This window comes from Callospermophilus lateralis, chromosome 10 (assembly GCF_048772815.1).
Source record: "Callospermophilus lateralis isolate mCalLat2 chromosome 10, mCalLat2.hap1, whole genome shotgun sequence".
NCBI lineage: Eukaryota > Metazoa > Chordata > Mammalia > Rodentia > Sciuridae > Callospermophilus > Callospermophilus lateralis.
Window position 1 is genome coordinate 112,784,616 of NC_135314.1, and position 21,757 is coordinate 112,806,372.

The 21,757-nt window shown below is 42.0% G+C and overlaps 1 protein-coding gene across 3 annotated transcripts in view; it reads right to left on the reverse strand.

Moving 5' to 3' along the window:
• Positions 1-15,095, reverse strand: part of Gyg1 (glycogenin 1) — a 33,747-nt gene extending 18,652 nt beyond the window's left edge. Inside the window, exons 1-4 of one of the 3 annotated variants that reach the window (XM_076868060.2) lie at positions 14,962-15,095; positions 12,313-12,448; positions 10,314-10,488; positions 9,906-10,068 (exon numbers count right to left, since the gene is read on the reverse strand). In XM_076868060.2, the coding sequence (XP_076724175.1) occupies positions 9,906-10,068; positions 10,314-10,488; positions 12,313-12,448; positions 14,962-14,968 (481 nt within the window). In that variant the 5' untranslated portion in view covers positions 14,969-15,095. The remainder of the gene's footprint in view (positions 1-9,905; positions 10,069-10,313; positions 10,489-12,312; positions 12,449-14,961) is intronic. The other 2 variants (XM_076868059.2, XM_076868058.2) reach the window with 2 other exon arrangements.
• Between the last annotated feature and the right edge of the window lie 6,662 nt (positions 15,096-21,757).

A 21,757-nucleotide genomic window follows, 5' to 3' on the forward strand; every position in this document is an offset into this window, starting at 1 on the left:
AAACTGGAAACAGCCCAAATGTCTTTCAACAGGCATATGAATACATGCATACAGTGAAATACTGTTCAGTCGTGAAAGGAGCAAGCTACTGATGCACAGAGCCGGGATGATCTCAAGGAAATCTCACTTAGTTTAGTGAAAAACTCCAGTACTACAAGGTTGTACAGTGTGTGATTCACAGATACAGACAACAGAGTCATGACTGCCAGGGAGAAGAGTAGAAATAACTGTAGCTGTAAATGGGTATCATGCAGTGTCCTGGCGACAGAACTGTTCTGAGCCTTGATGGTAGTGGTGGATGCAGCCGCCTACCATGTAATAAAATGGCACAGAAGACTCGTACAGACACACAGACAAACATACAAATGAACAAACGTGAAACTGGTGCCATCAGACTGGTGGACTGTTTCAATGTCCATGTCCTATTTGTGGTATTATATCATAGTTTTGCAAAATATTGACACTGGGGGAAACTGGGTGGAGGGCATAATGGAATCCCTTTGTTTCATTTCTCGCAATAACACATGAATCCAAAATTCACTAAAATAAAAAGTTAAAGTCCAAGGACAGATGTGGTCAAAATGCAAAAAAAAAAATATATCAGGAACTGTTCTTCATTAGATTCTAAATTCCACAAGGATATGGAGATTAAAGCTCTTTGGGCTTATCATTATAATTCTAGTATAAAGCAGAATGCCTTCAGTGTAGGGAATTAGTTGTGGAATAAATGTAAGAATCCTGATGATGCTCTGGAACAGTGGAGAAGTTGAAACAGTTTATTCCACCAAGGGAATTCTACTCATGGGAATACCACTAAGCCATGAAAACCACCCTATAGAAAGACCATCAGTCCACTGTGTAAGATGAACAGCTACATGCACTGCAATTATAACTAAGAACATAAACAGCCATAGCTATTTGTACAGGGAGCATAAAATGAAACAGTAGCTGTGTCATGGGTGCGGGGTTATAGAACGTTCCTTCCCTCTGCGGTTCCTTTTATTATTTTTGTAATTTTAAAATATTAATACAAAGGGGCCAAAAATGAGAACTTTTATGCTAAGACATGGCTTTCTAAGCATTCTTATTATATTTATGATAAAGGATGATACTATTAGAAGAGAAATATACATGTAGGTTATAAAGCAGATGAATACTAAAATTCTATATATCCACCAACTTAAGAAGTTGAGCACCACCAAATCTGTTCCCTGTGAGCAATCCCTGTTCCATCTCACGGCCCCTCCTCCCTAGAGATGACAGTTAGACACGACTTCTGTAATTGCTTTGCTTTCCTTTATTTTACTACATATGGTGTATATCTCCAGACAACACATGCAGTTTCTCTTGAACTTTGTAAAATTGCACATCATACTGTACATTTTTCTACAGCTTGCTCTTTTTAAATAGCACATTATAAAGCCTTTTAAAATGAAACAATTCCACTTAAAAGGACTATGGGCTTCCTGTAATGCAGAGAAGAAATCTAATTGTGGTATTAAATCATAGTTTTGCAAGATATTGACACTGGGGGAAACTGGGTGGAGGGTAGCAGTTTAACTTTGAGATCCAAAGTGCTGATCCCTCATGGCCCCTAGCCACAAAGGCCTTTTCCCCGTACCCTCAGGTACCCTGGAAGCATCACTAGCCTACAGACTATGCCACAGGAAGGCTGAGCTGAACTGTGGAACCAGAAACAAGCAAGAAGAGAAAGGCAGCAAAGCAGATAGGGAAACAAGTGGTGCCTGTGTAGCTGGCAAATCTGAAACACGGAGAAGCTCACCTCCCAGGAAACAACCATGGCCACTCATCACGTGACTACAAGGGGTCACCTCTTAATCAACTGTTGATTAAAAGTAGAATTAGATGCCACCTAGCAGTTTGTGATTTCTTGCATTTTATATATATGTATTTGTGTGTATGTGTGTATATGTGTATATATATACATATACAAATATATATATTTGTATATGTATGTGTGTGTGTGTGTGTGTGTGTATGTGTATATATATTTAAATTCAGCAGTCTACAGAGCCTAGCCATCTTCTTCCAAATGCACAAATCCTATGTTTCAAGGTCACACAAATATTTCAACTTCCCCAGGAAGATCTATGTGGTGTTAGCAATGTCTTTTCTTTTTTTAGAAGTCTCTAGACTTCAAAGCAGAATGCAAATCTAAGCACATCCATGTTGCAAAGCACACAAGGATTCCATGAAGATGACTGAATTCCCACTACAAAAAAATCCGAGGACTCTGCCCAGCACATTCAGTTCAGACTTCCAGAGGCAGATGTATTTAATCTGACAAGTTAAGACACTTTTAATCTCAATCATCTGAGGACCAACAGCCCTCACCAGCAGCTGGGACAGGCAGGTGGGGGCCTGGCGACTCAGGAGAGGGGGAGAAAGGAAATGGAACAAAGGGCACATGCCACCTGTTCTGCAAACAAAAGCAGATGTCTGATGCTGTGTCACAGTTCCACCAGGCTACCCAAATGCTGGTAGTTACCTTCCAACTACTTGGGTGTTTTTTTTTCCATCTTTTGGGCAGGGTCATGAACCTGGTAACCATGGACACATCAGGGTCAGAAACTGGTTCTATCAGTTTTACAAGACAAATGGAGTTGAGCTGTCATTTAAAATTGGACCTCTGTTCAATGCTCTATGGTTCCTGGGCTCTCCCAGTCTACTAGCAGGGGGCTCGGTGGTGTGGGAAGTCAATTCTTATTTAAACGTGTACCTTGCTATCTGCCCCAGGAATGCTCTCCCCACAACAGTGCTACTCAAAGTGTGGCCCAGGTTCTAGCAGCACAGGTGTCAGCTGGGAGCTGGGCAGAAATGCAGAATGCTGAGCTCCACCCCAGACCTGCAGAATCAGAATCCATTTTCATTCCCTGGTGATTTGTTTGCATATGAAATTTGAGAAGCACTGGTTGAGAGAGCTTTGGACAATGACAATGACCTCTTTTTTTTAAGGTTATGATATCAGAGGATGTGTGTCTTTAAAATGTCTTTTTGATGGGCTGGGGCTGGGGCTCAGTGGTGGAGTGCTTACCTAGCACGTGTGAGGGACTGGGTTTGATCCTCAGCACCACATAAAAATAAATAAAATAAAAGTATAAAAATGTTTTTTTTTTTGATAGAAAATGTCAAAAATTTTTACAAGTTTGGTACAGGCATAATACACCTGAAGATGAATAAAATAGGTGTCAGCTCTCAAATCATCCTCTATCCAGTAAGAGGTTGAAGGGAAAGATGCCAAGAAAGTAAAGTCAAATACTCTTTATGCTATAATCAAGGGATAGGAGCTGAAATGTAATTGATCAAGGAGAGATTTGATCTTTAAAACTGACTTTCTAGCACACCTCTGGCGGACAACATTGCTCCTATAGGGAGTGTGTGGAGGATTACCAAATCACCATGAATGGCCAGCTCTGGGGATTCTCCTAGTAGGTTTACCAAGGATCAGCGGATCAGCCCCAGGTTAATCCAGGCACTTGGCCCCCAGCACTGCATCTCCCTGGCCTCCACATTTAAACCAGGAACAATTGATTTAGCCTATCACTTCATGTTGTAGCTTTTTTTTTTTAAAAAAAAAAAAAAAAAAAAAAATATATATATATATATATATATATATATATATATATATAGTTTTTTAAAGAGATTTTTAATAACAAGTTTATGAAGTTATTATCCAAATGCAAGGAACCATTAATTCTTGGCTTGAATTTCATTTTCTCAGAGGCATGTCTAAATTCTCCTGGCACTCTGAACATATCAGAATCATGTTACATAACTGTATAATTACTTATTAAATATCTGCAAGCTTTCAAAGAACATAAGCTTTAGAGAAGCCTGGATTAAAAAAATCTTATTATCTACACCTATCTCTGGCTCTTAACTTAGCATCTTGCCCAGATTAAAAGCTAAGAAGATTAAAAAAAGAAAAAAACACTGAGTGATATAATCCCAGTGACTCAACAGGCTGAGACAGGAAGATGAGAAGTTCAAGGCCAGCCTGGGTAATTTAGTGAGGTCCTAAGCAGCTAAGACAGACCTTGTCTCAAAATAAAAAATAGAGAGGGCTGAGGGTGTTGCTCAGTGGTAAAGCACCTCTGGGTTCAATCTGTAGTACAAAAAAAAGAAAAAAAAAAAATTCTGAGTGAATGGGTTTACTATAGAAATAAAGATGAGAGTGAAACTTCTAAGAATACTCCCAGAGTCCATATGCTGAAAGACTATACCACTGCTGATTTAAAAGGATGAAGTACTCGTAGGTATGTGGATCAGAGGAGGGAAAACAGCTGCAGATGCAAGATTTGAGGCTATTTCTCTATCTATGAAATGAGGACTGTATCAGCTGCTCTGCCAATTCAGAGAAGGGAATTTTAAATAGTTAGCCCAGGGATCTTCCTCCATTCTACTCCATCCCTGGGATATAATATAAAGATGCTGCAGTGTGGGATAGACAGACCCCCCCCCCACCCCACACACACACCCATAGCAGAGCCCAGAGCTGAGAAAGAGCTGGCTGTGCACAGCCCAGGGAACCTCCTGACCTAAACTTCAATGATGGTGGGTCCCCAGCGCTGGCTAGAAGGCAGGTCCTTAATCGATATTTGTTAGATGAATGAATGCATGAATGTGGACCTCACAGGTCTGTCAAGAAATAAACGAAAACGTAAACTGACTAGCCTCAAGATCCTGCCCACACGTGGCCCACAGTCCCTTCCTTCCTCTCTCGTTTCTCACAGGGCTCATGATCTCTGCTGGTTGCAAAACTAGAGATGAAAAAAAAAAAAAAAAAAAACCTCATGGGCACAATGAGATAAATATAGCTCTCGTGAAAAAACTTAATGTGTGCTCGTTTATTTTGCCATTATACATTATGACTTTTGTTTTTCATCTTTACTTAAGATACTTACTATTTAAACTATCGATTAAATGATACAAAAGCAGAAGCCCAGTTATTTTTCAAAGCAACTGATAAAATACTCTAAGGGCAAGAGGCAGGCGAACACTTGGGCAGCAGGACAGACCCACCGTGGAAGAGAACTTGAGACAGAGCCTGTTGGGTCAGGAAACTGAGGGAAGCCGGCCTGAGCCTCTGAGCTCTGTGGTTTGGACAGACAAGTGCTATCTTGAAAGACCTCAGTCCTTCATTCCTTTTTTGGGCAGGTCCTACATGTAACTTAATTAACTACAAAGATTAGATAAGGTGGCTCTGGGGTCAAATTTAATCTTTAATAGAATTTAGGACCAAATCCTTTCTGTTAAAACATCATGTCAAAACATTTTTTTACTCTATTTAAGGGTATCAATGACCACTTAGAATATGGAACATGCAGATCACAGATCTTAGATTTTACTGAAAGTAAACCCAAACTTAATATTTGCCACCAATTGATTTGCTATTTTTTTTTCTTCTTTCTGAAAATTCAACTACAGAACGAAATTCCAACACACGATTAAAAAGTTGAGGGTATTTAGGTTATGGTAATTAAAGCAAGTGCTAAGATTTTTTTTTTTTTTAAGGCCCTCCAAATTGGAAAATATGCATTCCTCTCACTTAGGTTTCTAAAAGTAACACTACAGATGCAATTTAATAGATGGCAAATTTCAAGCACTAAACTCTTGTCTTCAACTGCACAAGTACCCTTAATTTAGGATACTTTAGAGTCATAGGGAGAAAGAAAATAAACCTCAATGCACATTCAGATTGATTTCTTCAAATTAAGAGTCAAGTGCTTCGGCTTCGTTTCACAGGAGTATGTGGAAGAAACAAAATTGCTGATTAGTACCTACCAGATCACGACCTCTTCTTCCTCTCACTGATAACAAGCCTTATCTTGTCACACACTATCAAATGCTAGCATGTCTATTTCACAACAGCTATTGTTCAACACTTCAGGAAATTAACTTCAGTGATGAAGAAAGTGTCGAGAAAATTTGAAAATACAAAGCAACCGTACAGGAACTTGGACTCTGCCCCATGGAGAGTCAGATACCAGCCATGAATTACGTATGTGGTTACTAGCTCTGAACTCTAATGCTTGAGATGTCGGGTACCACGCATGTTTTGCCATATTAGGGTTATTCTTCTGGCAGAGGCCTGGGTAGGGGATGTAGTCAGAGGGCTGGTGATTAGAAGAGAGACAGCCACATTCCTTCCCATTAGAAGGACCCTGAAAGCAGCTGCAAAAGCTCAGTCATCAGCGGCCTGTGTGGCTTGTCAGTGGGCACCAAGCCCCATCAGGTTTTCTGAACATGGGAAAGAGATTAAGGACTTTCAAGATATCCAGACGGGTGTGGGGGTGGGGGCTGGGGTTGTGGCTCAGTGGTGGAGCACTTGTCTAGCATGTGTGAGGCATTGAGTTTGAGTCTCAGAACCGCCTATGAATAAATAAAATAAAAGCCCATCAACAACAACAAAAAGAAATTCAGATTCAGTTCTGAAAAACTGGTCTTCTGCAATACTAATCTAAATAGGCTGGGACTTAAGGCCCTGGTGAGCGGCTGGGGAAAAACTGATGAACTTTAGAAAATACAGCAATGAAAAAAGAAATTCTGGAACTGTTTGTCTTGGTATCTAAGGAGTGACACCTAAGCAAAATTATTTCTATATAATTCTTAAATAATTTTAAAATAAAAATATTTTTATATTTATGATTTTTTACAAAATACAATGTACTGAAAACTCGAGGCAGAGCACAGTTCTCTCATTAGACAAGGACCTTGTTCATAAATACACGTTCACTGCTATCAAGCATTAGCCCCACAGGTCTTCATGTCATGCAGGTACTAATCTGGTGATGGTAAACCTCCTCGGCCCAGGGCAGGCTTCTGCGGCCTGGAGGGAGCTTATTTGCTAAGGAAAATCCCCAACACACACTTCAAGTGTAAACAAGCTTTTATTTAAGAGCTACTAGTTTATTCTTCTGTTGAATTTAAATACCCTGAGAACTAACTGTAGATTCTCATCTGCATAGTTGACTGTTTAATTCTTTCAATTAAAGCATTGCTATGAACAGAGAAAATTCAGCCCTTTGCCACAACCAGGCAGTAAATGCAGTGCCTCAGAGGAAGGCCAGCGGCTGGAAACCCTGCTGAATAATGAAATGGGCAGGGAGGTGCAGGGAGCTCACAGAGGTTTCAGGTTCTGAAGAAAAAGCGGGAAGTATTTTCAGAGTTGAGCACTCTGCACACTGGGCCTGCCCCATGCTGGGCCTGCTCCATGCCTGCCCCCAGGACCTCCAGGGCCTCCTACCTCCAGAACACAGTCCACATCCAGTGGGCACCAAGCCCCATCAGGTTTCTGAGCATGGGGATTGTCCCTATCAGATAATTAGCCTCATGTTCTCAAAGTGCACCCTGGAGAATTCACTGAGGCACACACGGCTGGGTCTCTGAACTCTTATCTCCCAATAGCACGGAACACTCTTCTAGAGAAGAAGCTGATTCTCCGTACATGGTTAAAATCATGTGGATTTCAGGCAGTTGGCCGGCCACAGACCTATTTTAGAATGTGACTGACTTTCTGGATATCTGGCAGGATTCCACTTCCTTCCTTCAATTAGAGCACAGGAGGTGAGGAAAGCCATATCTGAAGAGAAGGCTAAGCCCAACAGTGGACTTCTGCTAAAAGGCTCTGCTCTTCCTCTTATGCAAAAGTAATTCTTTGAGTATCACCAGTAGACATAAGGAATACATGTTCTACACCTGAAAACAAACACAGTTTTCATCCCTTATGGGAAAGGTCAAGAGTAGGATCTAATAGTATGTCTATGAAGTTCAAGGCAGTTTCATTTGTTGGCCACGATGAACGTTTGACACATTATCTTCTTTCTTAAGGTTGCTTGAAAGAAAACTGCACATCTTGTTAGGTGCTGTCAATCATTATGGTCTATGTATGCCTGGTCTACGTGTGTGCCATGTCTTAGCACATAGCAGTTTCTTTTTGGTAGGTTGTAGGGATTGATCACTAGGAGAGAGCTTTACCACTAAGCTACACTACCGCCCTTTGAATTTTTTTTTATTTTTTATTTTTATTTTTTGGAGTGAGGGTCTTGCTAAGTTGCTGAGGCTGGCCTTAAACTTGCAATCCTTCTGCCTTAGCCTCCTGAGTAACTGATATTACAGGTGTGTGCCATGGAGCAGTTTCTTAACCTCAGCATTACTGATGTGTGGGCTGAATGTTTCTTTGTGTGGGAGGCTGTCCCTGATACTGTAGGATGTTTAGCAGCATCTGGAGCTCCTACTTACCAGATGCCAGAAGCACCCCAACCCTTTCCTCCAACTGAGACAATCAAAAAATGTCTCCAGACACTGCAAAATGTCCCTCAGGGGGTACAATTGCCCCTCTTTGGAGACAGCTGGCTTAGGTTGTAAACTAGCTAAATAGTAAAACAAGACTGAAACTTAAACTTCCTTCTTCTTCTCAATGAGATTAAAAATAACAGCAAATCCCAAATCCTCAGTGAAATGACTAAACAGAATTCAATTTCTATGAATGGCAAGGGCAAAGACCCAATCTCAGTTTTATGTATAACTTGAAATGTTTTTAAGTTTCAAAATCTTCATTTCAGCAATCTAATAAACCATTAGATTTAATCTTCTAAATTAAAAAAAAATTAAGATTGATTTTTAATTTTATTAACTAGTTAATTGAAGTGAATCTGACATCCTGAGAAAGGCTGCTTCTGCCTGTTCCAAAAGGTCTACTCAGGGCAAGCCTTAGACCTGCTTTGAAGGGGAAGGGCTGCAGGAATCTTTTGCAGTGTTCAGGCCTCTGGCCCTTCCCTGCTTTCCTCCCCTGTGGTCTGCCACAGTGTCATGTATCAGTGAACCCCTGCTGGGAGGGCTTCTTGGAACATGTCCCTCCTTCTGTCTATACAGGGCATTTTCTTTTTTCAAAAGAATCACCAGGAATAATTTTAAAAAGAACTGCCTTTGCATGTTAACTACTGGCTTTGTCTTTTTTGTTCTTGTCTTTAAAAACTGGCTTATTATTTTAGAGATGGGCCCGAAGCATGCCTACTAATTCATTTGATTCAGATTCTCCAGTAAGAGAGCACTTGCCTAGAATGTTCAAGGCCTTGAGTTCAGTCCCCAGAACCACAAAAGAAAAAGTAAGTTCTTCTAAGAAGGTGTAGCCCTGAATCACAAGGAGTCAGCCCTTTGCTTACATGCAGGTTACCCATACAAGAAAGTTCGAGCCAACTTTGCCAATGCTGTACCCTTCTGCCTTGCAGGTACCACTTGATCCGAAACGCAGCCTGAGAGAAAATGACAGTGTAGAAACAGACTGTTCCCATGAACTTTCTGTCTTGGTTTTTAATGCCTCCCAAGAGAATGACAGCCAAATTATCAGGTTTATTCCTCAAGTTTCCATGGAAACAATACTTGGCTCTCATGTTAGCAATAGCTGTCAAACCTTTTTGAGCTAAAAGTTCACTCAGGTTTAAAGACAGTAGTTATTTTTTTGTTTTTGTTTCTGCAGTGCTGGGGATCAAACCCAGGGCCCTAAGCATGCTAGGCAAGCACTCTATCTTTGAGGTACATCTCCAGCCCTAAAGGCAGAAGTTTTTATTCATAAGTCTTGTCTTATTTTTGAATTATCATTGTACATTCATCATAGGCTCAGTTAAAGCCATGAAAGTCATTTAAAGGTAAGCCTGTAAGACTGTCTTAATTTTAGTTAATCTTATGCATCTATAGAATAATTAAAAAAAGAATGTACACAGATACATGACAATGAAATTAAAAAATAATAATAATAACACAACTTTAAATGCTTGCCACATCTCATGCATCTCCCAGGCACAAGAACCAGTGGCAATTATACCTCTGAGAAGAACAGCCCCAAGAAGACACTAATACTTATCAGACAAGACACAGATACATACCATCAAAACTACCTTGCTCAGAAGCAAGGCGCAACAGCTGGTTATACGTTTCAACTGAGGGCTGGTAGACAAAGACTCCGGAGTTGAAGCAGTCAGGCCACCCGGGGTCTGGGGCTGCGGATAATTCTTCTCTCTCGAAAAGGTCATCGATATTTGTTAGGACCTGATTCAAGGGGAGAAAGGCATTACAGAAATGTCTCCCCGCAGCGTGCCCTTCTGAAGCTCTCCCCATGTTATCCAAGACAAAAGATGACGACAGCTGTCAGGCAGCTGGGACCACTCGCCCTCCTCCTCCTGCGACACTTTCCATGATAGTGGTTTTTATCTGAACTTTACTGTCAAGTCCTCACAGCTTTCCTCAAATGCCTAACAGGTCTCCATCTTTTCAGCTTCCAAAGCCACACTCACCAGAGTATCTGCATCCATAAACACGCATTTTGAGTACTGTGTGAGAGACCAGCAGTGAAGTTTCGTCAGCGTGACCCCCAACTCAGGCCTCTTCATTAAAGTCAGATGAGCAGAGTCGCCGCTGTCCAAGACATCCACCATGATGACTTCATCAAAGATTGTCTCTAAAGCTCTTCTGTCAAAACAAATTCCGGAAAACAGCACTTGGAGTCTTTTCACAACAAGTGACCATTCTAATATAAGACGGTTGCCTCACTGCCCTGTCCATCACCAGAACAATCTGTTGCTCTGCTAGAGTACACCCCCTTACAGCTGTCCTGATGTTACTTCAGAACAAACTGTGTTCAGCTGCACGAGAACTTAACTTTATACAGTCATAAGAACTCTTTGTGGGGTGGATAAAGTACTTGTCTTAAGACATTATTATTATACATTCAATTTTTTATTATTCATTATAGTATTTGCAGCAGGTTGTAGAAATAGTTTCTAAAAATGTGATTGACATTTGGTAAGACGGTATATCTTTGTAACAGCCTGTGTTTGACAATATCTTATTAGAATTGATTCTTTCCGACTATTGCATATTTTTACAAACGATGCTGAGTAATGTATAATGAAGCCTGGAAGTAGTTGCTTTTGCTAAAGCAATTGCCTCAGAATTGCCTGAAGTCCTGTGTTTGGAAAAGAAGTTACAGGGCTTAGCTATTAGGTTGCCATCTTTGAGAACAATATAACCTACATGTATCATGTGCTTAGCACTCTATTTAGCCATAGTGGGACACTTACTTTGGTTTGTGGGGTACAACCCTTCCCCACAGCCAGAATTAACTCAATCTTTATTTTAGAAAGCTCCCAAGGTAGGCTAGTGCAGGGAACTTAGGTAAGACACTAAACTCAGCACTAGAGAAAAAAAGGCATAACACAAACACCATTGCTGAAAGTTTTTAGTGAAGTGAGATATAAAGAAAAGAACTGGCAGTGTATTCTGTCTCCATTGCTGTACAAAAATATGTTCTGGTTTATGCAGTAAACTTGATATTTTAATAAGAAATGCTCAGGGCACCACTGAGCCACTGTGGATCAGAGGTGGTGGGGATCCAAGACCTGGCTTCATGAACACACCTCATGAATGGACTGCACTTTGGGAAGCAGCCCTTTGGTCTCTTTCTAAATAACCCTTCAGGAGCAAGGCCATTTGTGGGGAAGATATGTATGTGTACACACAATGCCTACTTCTCAGAGGCCCTTGGCCTATGCTCACATTAAAGGGAAGTGGGGGATTCCATTTCTAGGAGGTCCGGGAGACTGCAAAAATGAGCACCTCATGAAGTTGTTAGTGTTCCCAGATATTTTTAAAGTTCGTATCAGGAACCAGGTAATTAATTCAGATGCTCTCAAATTCAAATCCAAAAAATCAAAGTGAACTAACCCATCAATGAGCAGCCTGTGCCCCTGAGGGTGCTGTCCCCAGGAAAATCCTTAATTCAGACAGCTCTCTGACAAAGATACCCATGTATTATATTACAAACAAACTTCTTTGGGTTACAAATGTCAACTAGCAATGAGAAAATTGCTACTTTTTGTTTAAAGTCACCTGAGGGTTTCCCTGGTTTGAAGCAGGACACAATGTAACTCCTGCTGTTCTATGGGGCAGGAATACAGATGAACTGTGACCTCTTGAGGGTGTGTTTAAGCAGAGAACAACTGGATGGAGGCACTCAGATCACTTGGTGCAGGGAGTTCTCTCCCAACTCCTATTTGGAATCAGGAAGAAGGAGGTCAGAATACCACTTCCCAGAAGGGAGCCTGTTGAAATATCTCCCCAAAGCTAGCAAGAGATTCTGGACCCAGGTGTCCTTCACTCAGGGACTCTTTCCTTTCTCTACCTAGTACTCCACCTTGAAAAGGGTGTGGTCTCAATGTCCACTGATGCCAGAAATAGCAGAGAAGGATGTCAGTGCTCCAAGGATGGACAGAGGGCCAGGCAGTGAGTCCTTACCTCATGGAGTCTGAGACCTGTGGAGTGGCAAGCACGACCAGCCTCCTGGTGGTCCTGTGCTGTTTCAGAGATGAGCCCAGGACCAGGGCGCCTTTGGCATAGGCATCGTTTGTGGTCAGTGTCACAAAGGCCTGATCTTAATACAAAGAAAAGAAGACACACTGGTTAGAATATCTTACCTGCAAAATGTCTTGCCCCAGTAATAATTCAGCAAAATCAGCTCCTTAGAGGTCAGCTTGCTCTATCAGTAAAGGAGTAGGATTTCTGAGGGGGAAACCCAGGTAGTCACTTCAAGAAATTGCTCAAGCAGGGAATGGTGGTGCTCACATGTAAGCCCAGCTACTCAGCAATTTAGCAATACCCTGTCTCAAAATAAAAGGTGCAGGGGATATGGCTCAGTGGTAGAGCATCCTGGGTTCAATCCCCAGCATTGCAGAAAGAGAAAAGGGAATGGTTCAAGACTACAGTTCAGCAGGAATGTCTGACAACCTTCACGAGGATGACCGAGCTGTACAAATTAAATCCAGACATACTAAACTCTCAGACTAGACAATAGAAAAATAGCTTAATACCAGGGGATGCACTTGAGGCAAGGGGTAATGAGGAGACTGGCAAGAGCATCTCCCTTTTCTCTTCCAAGGTGAGGTGCACAGTATTTTCAATAAACACCAATGAAACTGTCAACCTCAATTGAGACAGTCTGAAAGCAGTGGTCACATTCTTTTTTTTTTTTTAGTTTTCGGTGGACACAACATCTTTTCTTTTATTTTTATGTGGTGCTGGGGATCAAACCCAGCGCCTCGAGCATGCCAGGAGAGCGCGCTACTGCTTGAGCCACATCCCCAGCCCCACATTCTTGATTCTGGTGTGTGTTAAAGCCATTTCTCAGGCTTTTTATACTTACTCCTTCCTCTACCTGAAACAATAGCTCCCCTGTCCTACCACCCCTGTAGGGTCACTTTGAGTCTCTGCTCAAATAGCACCTTCCTTCTTGATGCTGCTACCTAGTCACCAATCACTGTTAAATGATTTAGAGACCACCTCACAAGCTCTAGGAAACCTGCCTCCTCTTCTGTGGAGAAGCAACGGTACACCCCTACCACATCCCCTACATCCATCCCCTAAACAAACAGACAGACATACTCATCTCCAATAATCACTTGTGAGAACAGAAGGCAAACACATGGGTTATTTTTCCTCACCCTCCAGCCTTCAAGATCACTCCAGGCTTTCCCTGGAACAATTCTGGGCATCATCACCAATGGGATCTGAACACCAGCAGGTTGGTGGGCATCCAAATGCATAGGGCACTTAGGATCAAACTCTGGCTGGGGTCACTTGGGGGCACTGTTGCCCAACCAAGGAGATGGGACATTTTGTCATGAAGTCACTCTCTGTCTTGGGTTTCCTCATTGTCCCTTGCCCATTTTCCCATGGGGAGGCTGGAAGTAGTGGAAATTCCATTGAGAAGAGAGAAGAAGCTGTGGATTGCACAGTGGGCCAGCGCATCCCCTGGGTATGGACCTGACTGCCACTTCACACATACACTGTTGGCCCTCTTGCAGGGCAGGCCACTCCTAAATTGTGAAATGTCTAACTGCTGTTCCCCAACCCCAGGCAGTCATATTCTAAGAAAGCTCAAAACAGTGACACCTGTCACTTGACATGCCGTATCAACCTCTGCCTGTACCTGCTTCTCTTATCGTCAATCCAAGAGGAGACTAACTTTTCCAAGTTACTCTGTACCAAAGAGTATACTAGATTATGTTTTAATGCAAATTCCAGGAGATCCTGGAAAAAAAAAATTACTCTGAGTAGGACTCAAGGATTTCAGGAAGCAAGGACATGGATGATGTCCAAGATTAATAAGGGAGAGGCCAAATCCTTAGGAATACAGGCTAATCGACAGACCTAGCAAACAGTGTAAATGAACAGGAAAGAGCAGGGACATCTGGGTAGGTGTTTAACCTTCCTAAAGACAGCTAACTCTGTGTGACACCTGCAATCTTTCCGCAATCCAATTGCTGCAATAACCCCAGCTACTGGCCTCAACGACACGGAAGGACCAGCCAGCCTGGAGCTTCCCGGTTCTGGGGGCGTATTCTTCCAGACACCAGGCGCCTCGCAACAAGTGGGGCCGAGGCCCGCCCCCGGGGACGCTAGCCCGGCTCCCAGCTCCCCGCAACCCGGCCCCAAAGGCCTAAAAATAGGCTCAGCGTGGCGGCCAGGGCCTCGCTGGGCGGCCCAAGAGCCGACCGAGGCCGCGGGTGTCCCCGCCGCGCCGCCGCCCCTGCCTGGGGTTCCTACCAGCGCGAGGCCGGGGCGGCACCCCGCGATCCCGCAGGGCGCCCCTGGGGGAGCCCGGCTCCCCCCCGCCCCCGCGCTCGGCCCCGCCGCCCGGCACCGCGGGAGCAGGCGCAGGAGCCGGAGCAGGGCGAGCACACGGAAGCGGGCGGGGGCTCCACGGAGGCCCGCTCTGCCCGCCGCCCCCGACTCCGCGCCCCGGGGCGGCGGACAGCCGTGACGCAGGCAGCAGCACGCTCCGCGCGGCCAGCAGCAACTTTGCAGCGGTCCGGGTTCCGCGGGGAACTCCCCGGGCCGGGGGCGGGAGCCGGGGGTCCGCGCCCGCGTCCGCAGGGCGGCGCGTACCTGTCATGGTGCAGTCCGGGGCTGCGGCAGCTGCAGCCGCAGGGTTGAGGGTCGGAGCTGCCGGCGCCGGGAGAGGAGCGCGGCCAGCGAGGAGGCGCGGCGGGAGCCGAGCGTCCGCCCCGAGCGCTCTTATAGCGGCCGTCACGTGGCCGCGCACGCTCCCGGCTGCCGGCCGCATCCTCCAGCTGCGCGGCCTCGGGGGGCAGCGGCTTGCGGGCCGCGGGACCCGAGTCCCCCGGCCCCCTCTCCTCCGACCCAGATCCCTGGCGCCCCTGGCCCTTCTCCCGCGGGGCACCCGCCTAGGACTGACGGCCTTCTCGTCCTCCCCAAGCTGGGAGTTGAAACGGGACAGCGTGGAGCAGAGGGTGGCGTTGACTCCCAAAATGTTGGGAAAATCTTCAAAAACAAGCAAACCTCAGATCACTCTAATTATAATCATTCGTTCGAACTGCTTAAATTAAACATGAAGTTGAATTCCAGGTGTTTTTTTTTTTTTTTTTTTTTTTTAAGGATTCCAAATAAACCTCTGGAATCACTTTTTAGTGTACTCAATTATTTTGTGGGCTTCACCTAAAAATTTATAATGGGTATATGAAAATTAGATTTTTTTAGAGCGGTCATTTAATCCCTATCCCAGCTCAATGGGATAGGTGTTATATGTTCATTTTACAATTGAAGAAAGGAACGCAGGGGAAAGCCCAATTAGTTTTCCATGGTCTTAGACTGTAGTGGAGAAAGTAGGATTTGAACCTGTCGGTCGCAGACTCAACCTTCTCACTCTCAACGCCTCGGTGCCTCTGGTAGTCTGGTGCTTCCTGGCAGTAAATGATGGTGCTGGTTAGGTAATGCAGCTATTTTGGTTAATCGGTTTCACAAATCTTGAAATGATGGTCATTTGTCGCTTTTTCTAGGAAGTTAAGAAATAGCTTTCTCAAGTGGTCACTTCCTTCCTAGGTTCCCATCCAGTTCCCCCAGCACAGCACAGCACAGTAGGAAAGCCTCAGATACGATGGGCGGCCACACCCAGCAGGTTCTCAGAAATGCAAAGTGAATAGACAAAAGTTGACAGCATCATTCAGAAAATGACAGGATGCATAAAGAAGAAGTGATTTATTTACAAAGGCAGTGCTGCTGTACTCAGACCAATCACAGTGGGCTCTCAACTTTCAATGCTTATTGAATTTAAGATTTTTCAACTTTGGAGCAGAAGTGATATGCATCCATTAGAAACTGTACTTCGAATTTTGAGTTTGGGTCAGTTGCTGGGCTAGCCATATGTGGTATTCTTTCCTGATGCCAGTCAGCAGCAGTGAGTCCTAGCTCCCAATCAGCCACTGATCATGAAGGTAAACAACTAAATTTTACTGTGTTGCTAAGCTATGGTGCTATGGTGTTCTGCAGTTTAGGTGTATTAAGTACATTGGTGTTTGGTAGGTTAGGTGTAGTAAAAGCATCTCCAACTTAACAGTGTTTTCAGCTAATGCAATGGGTTTATGGGGATATAACCCCATACCTGTAGTAATCCCAGGAGCATCTGTATCTCATATGTAGGCCTGGACCTTTTACATCAGAATCTTTGGGAATACTTGTTAAAAGGCAAACTTCTGGGCCTATATTTAGACCCTGAATCAGAATCTTTTTAAAAATATATATTTCAATTGACTTATAGTAATTATGCATACTTATGGGGTACAGTGTAACATTTCAATGCATATCGATAACATGTAATGATCAGATCTAGGTAATAGACTATCTCCTGAATCAGAAATGTAAGGATAGAGCCTGAGAATCAGCATTTAAAACACCACCCTCCAGGAGCCTTTCTGGACCCCTTCCCAGTTCCTCCACCCCCACCATGGCTTGGAGCACTGATCTCTGTGGGAGGACCTCCCAGTTACTTGGCTTTGTGCACTTCCTTTGCAGGAAAAGGGAAACGTGGGGGTGAAGGGGCAATGGATGAGTTTCCACGTATCCAAATCCCGTAGGCTTAGAAGAGCTGGAGCTCTTTAAGGAACATAAAGGCTAAAAGTGAATTGTACTTAAGTGGAGAGACAGAAAGAGGTACTTCCCAGTCTGATTGTTCTTTTCCAGATGGATAGGTCTTTCACCCTGGAATCCTCCTGTCACCAGTGATATTTCACCACCTGTTTCTCTCAGCCTAAGTGTCTCAGGCTGGACCTTCCCAGGGATGTGGTGCCAGGACTAAAAGGGCAAAGCCAGGAGGAAAAACTAGGGGCCAATGGAAAAATGGGAAAGCTTCCCAGAGTTAACTAAAAGGGATCACTGCAACTTTCTTTCCTGGGTTTAATGTATACTTACTTGAATTTTGTAGTCTTCACTTTTTGCTTTCAAACAGAGATGTTTTGAGGTTGCTACAATCTGCTCCTAAACAAGATTATATAGGTAATGAACCACTGCCTAATTTTCCTAACCCTATCTATCTATCCACTGAACTTCACTTGAATGGAAGAGCAAGGCTTCTTAACTTTCGTGTGCACACATATTGCCTGGGGATCTTATTAATATGCAGATGCAGGCTCTGTGGTAAGAAGTGGATCTCTCAGGTGATCCCCAGGCTGTGGACCAATTTTGAATAGTGAGGCATTTACACCTTTTGGATTGTGAGGCATTGGAGGGAGTGAGTGAATGGACATGTTATTGTGAGGCAAGTGTTTGAGACTTGTCAGCTTTTTCTTGTGAAACCTGAATTAGCAGAATTACTGAATCCTAAAAGAAAGATTGAAGTTAAAAAAAAAAGAAAGAAAGAAAGAAAAAAGTGGTACTCTATATGAGTATGCACGACTATTAGCTATTCAGATGCTAAATGCATATATTCAGCAGGATTGGCCCAAAATTAATTTTTAATTGGCTTTGGAATGCATTATGTAATTTTTTGGCAAGAACACATACCTTCCTAATTATGTTTTGTTTAAGATAATGTTGAAATCAGCTTGCACCCCCTTGAGTGCACACACTAATTGACAGTAGGGCAACTGACCTGGAAATGTATTCCAGAGCCGAGGGCAACCTACTGGCCTGAGATTCTAACCGTTCCCACGGACGGGCCATGAAATAAATACTCCACATCTGGTCAGATGTAGGAGTTAATTTGTTAATTATTTAAAATTTCACCCTTCATCCATATTATAAACTCTCTGTACCCAGAATTGTTGAGAGTGTTCATAATGCTCATTTCAATCAAAAGTTTAATTTCAAGCAATAACATTCTTGGAGGCCCAAAGCAGCCCTTCTTCACTCAATAGATAAAACCCCAAATTCTACAAAGTACAGGGACCTGGTGACTAGTTGCATTTTTTTTAAAAAAATCCTGATTGAGATATAGTTCATATTCCATAAAAATCAACCACTTATATGGAATTCAAGTTGAAATGTACAACTAAATGATTTTTAGATATTCAGAGTTATATAATTATTACCACAATCGAAGCTTAGAACATTTTCATTATCCCATAAAGAAACCTGTACCCAGTAGCAGTTACTCTTCATTCTTTGCTCCCTCTGAGTCCTAAGGCAATTCTATTCTACATTCTCTTTCTCCACACTGTCTACTGAGATTTACCAATATGTGGTATTTTGTGACTCATTTCTTTCACTTTGCATAATGTTTTCAAAGCTCTTCCATGGTGGGCACATATCAGTGCTTTATTCCTTTTAAATTGTCAATGATATTTCATGATGGATATTCCATGCTTTAGGAATAATGCTGCTATAAATGTTTGTACATAATATTTGTGTGGACAGGATATTTTTTTTTTCTCCTGAGTAAGTGCTAATTGTTGAGTTGCTAGGTCAGATAACTTTCACATTCCAGGAACTGCCAGGCTGAAATGTCTGCATCATTTTTCATTCTGACCTGCGATATTTGAAGATTCTAATTCTTTTTTAAAAAACATTTGTTCTTTTAGTATTACGTGACAGTAGAATGAATGCATTTTGACATATTATACATACATGGAGTTTAACTTCCCATTCTCGTGCTTGTACATGATGTGGAGTTACATTGGTCGTGTGTTCATATGCAAACATAGAAAAGTTATGCCTGATTCATTTTATTGTCTTTTGTATTCCATCCTCCTTCCCTTCCCATCATTCCCCTTGTCTAATCCAATGGGATTTTTTAAACTAACATTTGCTATTGTTTGAGTACAACAATCCTAACGGGCTTAAAGTGATAAGGAATTGTGATTTCCATTGGCATTTCTCCAGTGACTTCTGATATGGAGTATCTTTCTACCTGCTTATCCACTGGTGTCTCTCTTATGGAGAAATGCCTATTCAAGCCCTGATTTTTAAAAATTTATAATTGCTGGGGTTTGAACCCAGGGCCTTGTGCATGTGAGACAAGCACTCTACCAACTGAGCTATATCCCAGCCCCCCTGCATTCATTTTTAAATTGGGTTGTCTTTTTATTACTGAGTCAAAATAATACTTTCTGTATCCTAAATATTGATTCTTCATTAGATACATGAGTTGCAAATATATGTTCCCATTCTGTGGGTTAACTTTCCACTTTCTTGATACTGAATCCAACACAAAGTTTTAAATTTTGATAGAGTTCAGTTTATTTTTCTTTGGTTGCTTGAGATTTTGGTGTCCTACCTAGGGAACCATTGCCTAACTAAAGTTATGAGGATTTACCCCAGTGTTTTCTTGTAAAAATTTTATAGTTTTAGCTTTTTAGTTTAGATCTATAGTCTTTTCTTAGATAATTTTTGGTAAGTTTTGTATGGTAAGAAGTAGGGGTCTACCTAAAGCTCAGGAAATAATGTCAAGAGTTACTAAATTGAATGGTCAAATTAAAAAGCTCTGCAAAGCAAAGGAAACAAGAATGTGAAGACAGAACCTACAAAATATGAGAAAAATCTTTGCTAGATACTCTTCTGATAGAGGATTAATATCTAGAATATATAAAGAACTCAAAAAAATTTAACACCATAAATACAAATGACCCAATTCATAAATGGACAAATGAATTAAACAAACACTTCTCAAAAGAAGAAATACAAATGACTAAAATACATGAAAAAATGTTCAACATCATTAGCAACTAGGGAGATGCAAATCAAAACAACACTGGGATTTCATCTCACACCTGTCAGAATGGCAGCCATCAAGAATACAAACAATAATAAATGCTGGAGAGGATGTGAAGAAAAATGAACAATTTTACACTGTTGGTGGTGTTTTAAACTAGTATAGCCATGATGGAAATAAGTGTGGAGTTTCCTCAAAAGTCTGACCCAGCTATACCCCTCCTTGGTATTTATGCTAAGGAATTAAAGTCATCATATTATAGAAAGTCATCAAACTATACCCATGTTTATAGAAGCACAATTCATAATAGCTGAACTATGGAACCAGCCTAGGTGTCTGTCAACGGATGAATAATAAAGAAAATGTGTTCTGTATACAAAATGGAGTTTTTCCAGCCATAAAAACACATAAAATTATGTCATTTGCAGAACAATGCATGGAACTAGAGGCCATTATGTTAAGTAAAATAAGTCAAACTCAGAAGATCAAGGTCATATATTTTCTCTCATATGCAGAAGCTAGAGAGGAAAAATAAAAAGAAAGGAAGGGGGAAATCTCATAAAAATCAAAAGAAGATTCGTAGAATAAAGGAAACAAAATGGGGAGGGTGGAGGGAAGGAAAAGGGAAAGTACTGGGGAGTGATATTGACCAAATTATATTTCTATATTGTGCACATATAATGCCAAATTCCACCCTTATGTACAACTATAATGCACCAATAAAAATGTGGAAAAAAGAAGTAGGGGTCTAATTTTTACTTTTTTGCATTTGCATATTGACTTGTCCTAATATCATTTGTTGAAGGCTATTCTGTACCCCTTGAATGGTCTATGTACCATTATTGAAAATCAGTTGATAAATGTCAATGAATTTTATTTCCTGAAATTCTATTCCATTGTAGATGTGTGTATCCTCATAATAATTCCACAATGTCTCATTTTCTGTAGCTTTGTGCAGGTTGAATGTTCCTTATCAGAAATGCTTCAGATCAGAGTGTTTTGAATTTGGGATTTTTTTAAATTATGAAATATTTGCATAAACAGACTGAAATATCTTGGGGATAGGACCCAAGTCTAAATGTAAAATGCATGTTTCATATATACTTTAGATGCAAAGTTTGAAGTTAGTTTTAGATAATCTCTTTTATAATTTTGTTCATGAAACAAAATCTCTATACACCAAACCATTAGAAAGTTAAGCTGTCACTGTGTCAGCCGTCCATGCATGACTGTGGTCATCTGGCCTCACCCTCATTCCTGACTCTGGATTCACATGTTGCCAGTAAACAATCATTTTTAACACTAATTCACACATAAGTGCTTAATAGTAAAAATACAACATGCCCTTAACCGTGTTCAGCGTGAGCAGCACATAGCATCCCTGGAATACCTGAACCTCCCACAACAGCAACAAGCAGCAGGGTTCAGGCTCCACCTGCAATGCTGTGTTCTGACCAAAAGGTTGCTCTACACTGTATTTTATTTTTTAGGTTGGAAACAGAAACAGTGGAGGTAGCAGGAAGTGAGTCCTCTAGAGAAGAGAAGGAATTGTGCTAGATGGCAATTTGAAATGTGTTTTCCAGAATCATCTGATTTTAACAATGGTATTTGTTTTAGAAGTGATACACACACACACACACACACACACACACACACACACACATATATATATATATAATTGTTTTAAACAGGGTCTCTCTGTGGTGCTTAGGCTAGTCTCCAATTCATGGGCTCCAGTGA